The sequence below is a fragment of the Artemia sp. Qi Xiang Cuo genome, chromosome 8 (assembly GCF_049724085.1).
Source record: "Artemia sp. Qi Xiang Cuo chromosome 8, ASM4972408v1, whole genome shotgun sequence".
NCBI classification, from domain to species: domain Eukaryota; kingdom Metazoa; phylum Arthropoda; class Branchiopoda; order Anostraca; family Artemiidae; genus Artemia; species Artemia sp. Qi Xiang Cuo.
Genome location: NC_142801.1, coordinates 7,590,419 through 7,593,335, shown reverse-complemented (window position 1 = coordinate 7,593,335; position 2,917 = coordinate 7,590,419). Strand labels below are relative to the sequence as shown.

The 2,917-nt window shown below is 46.0% G+C and overlaps 1 protein-coding gene across 1 annotated transcript; it reads right to left on the bottom strand.

The window, feature by feature from the left end:
• Positions 1-808: 808 nt before the first annotated feature.
• On the bottom strand, positions 809-1,987 carry LOC148949115 (uncharacterized). The gene has a single exon (XM_089092633.1). The coding sequence runs from the start codon at positions 1,985-1,987 to the stop codon at positions 809-811; it is 1,179 nt and encodes a 392-aa protein (XP_088948759.1).
• Positions 1,988-2,917: the final 930 nt, after the last annotated feature.

The window sequence follows — 2,917 nt, the reverse complement described above, 5'->3', positions numbered from 1 at the left end:
CCGCCAACCGGCGTTTGTCTTCTTCTTTCAAGGTCCATGTCTCTGCTCCGTACGTTACTACTGGAACCACAAGAGCTCGAAAAAGGCGTGTTTTTAGTTTCAGCGACAGATGTTTGTTTTTCCAGATCAATCGCAATGACTTGAAGCATGCTGAGGCAAGGGCGAGGCGTCGTTTAATGTCTTTTGAGGAGTCGTTTGTGGACGTCAGCTCACTTCCTAGGTAAACGAAATGGTCAACCCACTCGATCTCTTACCCCAGGATCATAATTTTGCTGGGTTTAAGGCCTGTATCTGTATGCCGCGTTACCTTCATGACTTTTGTCTTGTTAGCATTGATTTTCATCCCAAAGGAACTAGCTGCATGATCAATATCGTTAGCGCTTGATTGCAGTTCCTCTAGTTGTTCGTTTAGGCGATTAATGCCGTCGGCGTATGCAAGCAAGTCAAAGAGGTGTCCACTCATGAGTGCTCCCGTGTCATTGGGTACCAGTGCCAGTACAGCATTCAGGAATAGGCAGAACAGAGTGGGGGAGAGTAGGCATCCTTGCAGCACTCCTGAAGAGGTTGAGAATTCTTCAGTAAAGCCTTCGCTGGTCTGCACCATGCTTCTCGACTTCTCGTACATGCTCTTGACAATGTCAATAATGTCAGTGGGAATACCGTAGCGTGCCAGGATGTACCATAGGCAATCTCGCCAAATTAGATCGAAAGCTTGTTTGAAATCGATAAACAGCTGGTATAACTCTATCCCGAATTCCAGGTATCTTTCCATAATCTGTCTGATTACAAAAATTTAGTCTATGGTGGATCAGTTTTGATGGAAGCCAGCTTGATATTCAGGGATTACGTGTCTTGTCAGGTTTCTGATCCGATCAAGGAGAATTTTCGTAAGGATTTTAGCTGGTTGGCAAGTAAACAATATGGGTCTGTAGTTTTCGCAGTTAATTTTAGATCCTTTCTTGTGCAAGGGCACTATGACAGATTTCGACCAAGACTGGGGGATGTATTTTATTTCCCATACAGCTGTTACTATTTTGTGGTACAGATCAACGACGATATCAGATTCCACTTTTAGCAGTTCTGCCTGTATACCGTCTAGTCCGGGTGTCTTATTTGACTTGAGGGATTTGAGTGCGGCTTCTACTTCTGACCTTAAGGGTGGTGGGGGTGGTTCCTCATCTCTGTGTGCTGGGAACTTTCGAAGCACTTCAGGATCTGGGTTTACTGTGAGATTAAGCTTTTCCTGGAAGTGTTCTTTCCAGCGATCTCGGATTCCGGCACAAGTAGTGATTTTGTGTCCATTTTTATGTAAGAGATCGAGGCACTTCGCTTCTTTGTGGTTTGTCAGCTCTCTAGCACGTTTGAACATGAGGTGTGAGTTACCCCTACGGGACTCCTCCTCACACTGCCGACATTTTTCAGTAATCATGTCTTTTAGTGCTTGGCGGGTTTTCTTCTCAATTTGAAGTTTAATGTTTTTGAATCTATCCTTGCTTTCTCGATCTTGCTTGTTTTGGAGAGTTCGCTTCTCGGTACACATATCAATAATCTCCTGGGTAATCCATGGCTTGTCTTCTGCAGATTTACAGCCAAGGAGGAGCTCAGCTGTCTTACATACGGCCAGGCTGCTTTGTGAAACAAGTAGATCGATGTCGGCTGGGCTCAGCAGATCAGGTGTTTCTTGCAAGGTCTTTGACAGTCGTTCGTTGAGCTGCATTCTGTATTCTTGTCTCGTCTTAAGGTCTTTAAGGGCTTCTATCCGGGATCTTGGAACTTTTTGTTTCGGCTTGACAAAGGCCTTTAATCTTAGGCGAAGCAATGACATGAGGAGATTGTGCTCACTATCAAAGTCCCCACCTCCTAGCGTCACTGTGTCTGTGAATGAAGATTTCCATCGGCTGGATACCAGTATATAATCTATCATTTTGGCAGTCCTTCCATCGGGGGTCCACCACGTGACTTTTATCTTTCGTCTGTGCTTGAACATTGTGTTTGTGATAAAAAGCTCGTTATCTCGGCAAAATTCAGTGAGTCGTTCTCATCTGCCGTTGATCAGTCCAATCCTAAACTTGCCCATGACATCTTCGTTTCCGCTATTGTAACTCCCCACGATGGCATTGAAGTCCCCAAGGACTAACACGATGTCTTTCTTCGGAATGGTGTCGACAAGGCTCTGGAGCTAGAGTAGAAATCTTCCGACTCTTCGTCCGACCTTGATGAATCCGGAGCATAGACCTGTACCACGGAGAGGTTTTTGAACTTGCTTTTGAGTCGGATCATCATTAATCTCTCTGAGACAGACACCACTGATAGAAGAGATTTCCTTGCTGCTTTTGCCAGCAAAAAGCCAACTCCTTGTCTGTGTGTTCCGTCTTGTCTTCCAGAAAGCAGGAGGGTTGCGTCTCCTATCTGTTCTTCGCTGATACCTGGTAGATGAGTTTCTGAGAGGCCGATGATGTCCCAATCGTAGCAGTTTGCTTCACCGAGGAGCAAGTCTTTCTTTCCTGGTTTCAAAAGTGTCCGAAGATTTAACGTGCCGATTCTGGTGGTGATTTTTGAAGATAAAACCGGTCTAGTGTCCGTTTGTGACGGACTTGTCAAACTCTGCCTTGATTCGTTTCCAACGCTGTTGGCTGTCAATACATCGGTTGCCCCGGATGCAGTAGCTTGTCCGTCGGTTTCCCCGGAGGCGGTAGCACTATTTCGTGTTCTCATTGATTGCCTAGTCATAAATCATAAAGAGGAAAAGTTTCTTGGCTAGCTTTTGAAGCAACGGCAAGCCAATCCTCTCTGCTTCTAGCCGGGACCGTTGACACCCTGGAGTGTGTCTTCCGTTCTTCGCAGTTGTCCTCGCTGGGAAGATTATCCCACGGGGCATCACGGCGTCACCAAGCAATTTATCCCATTACCGGGGGTG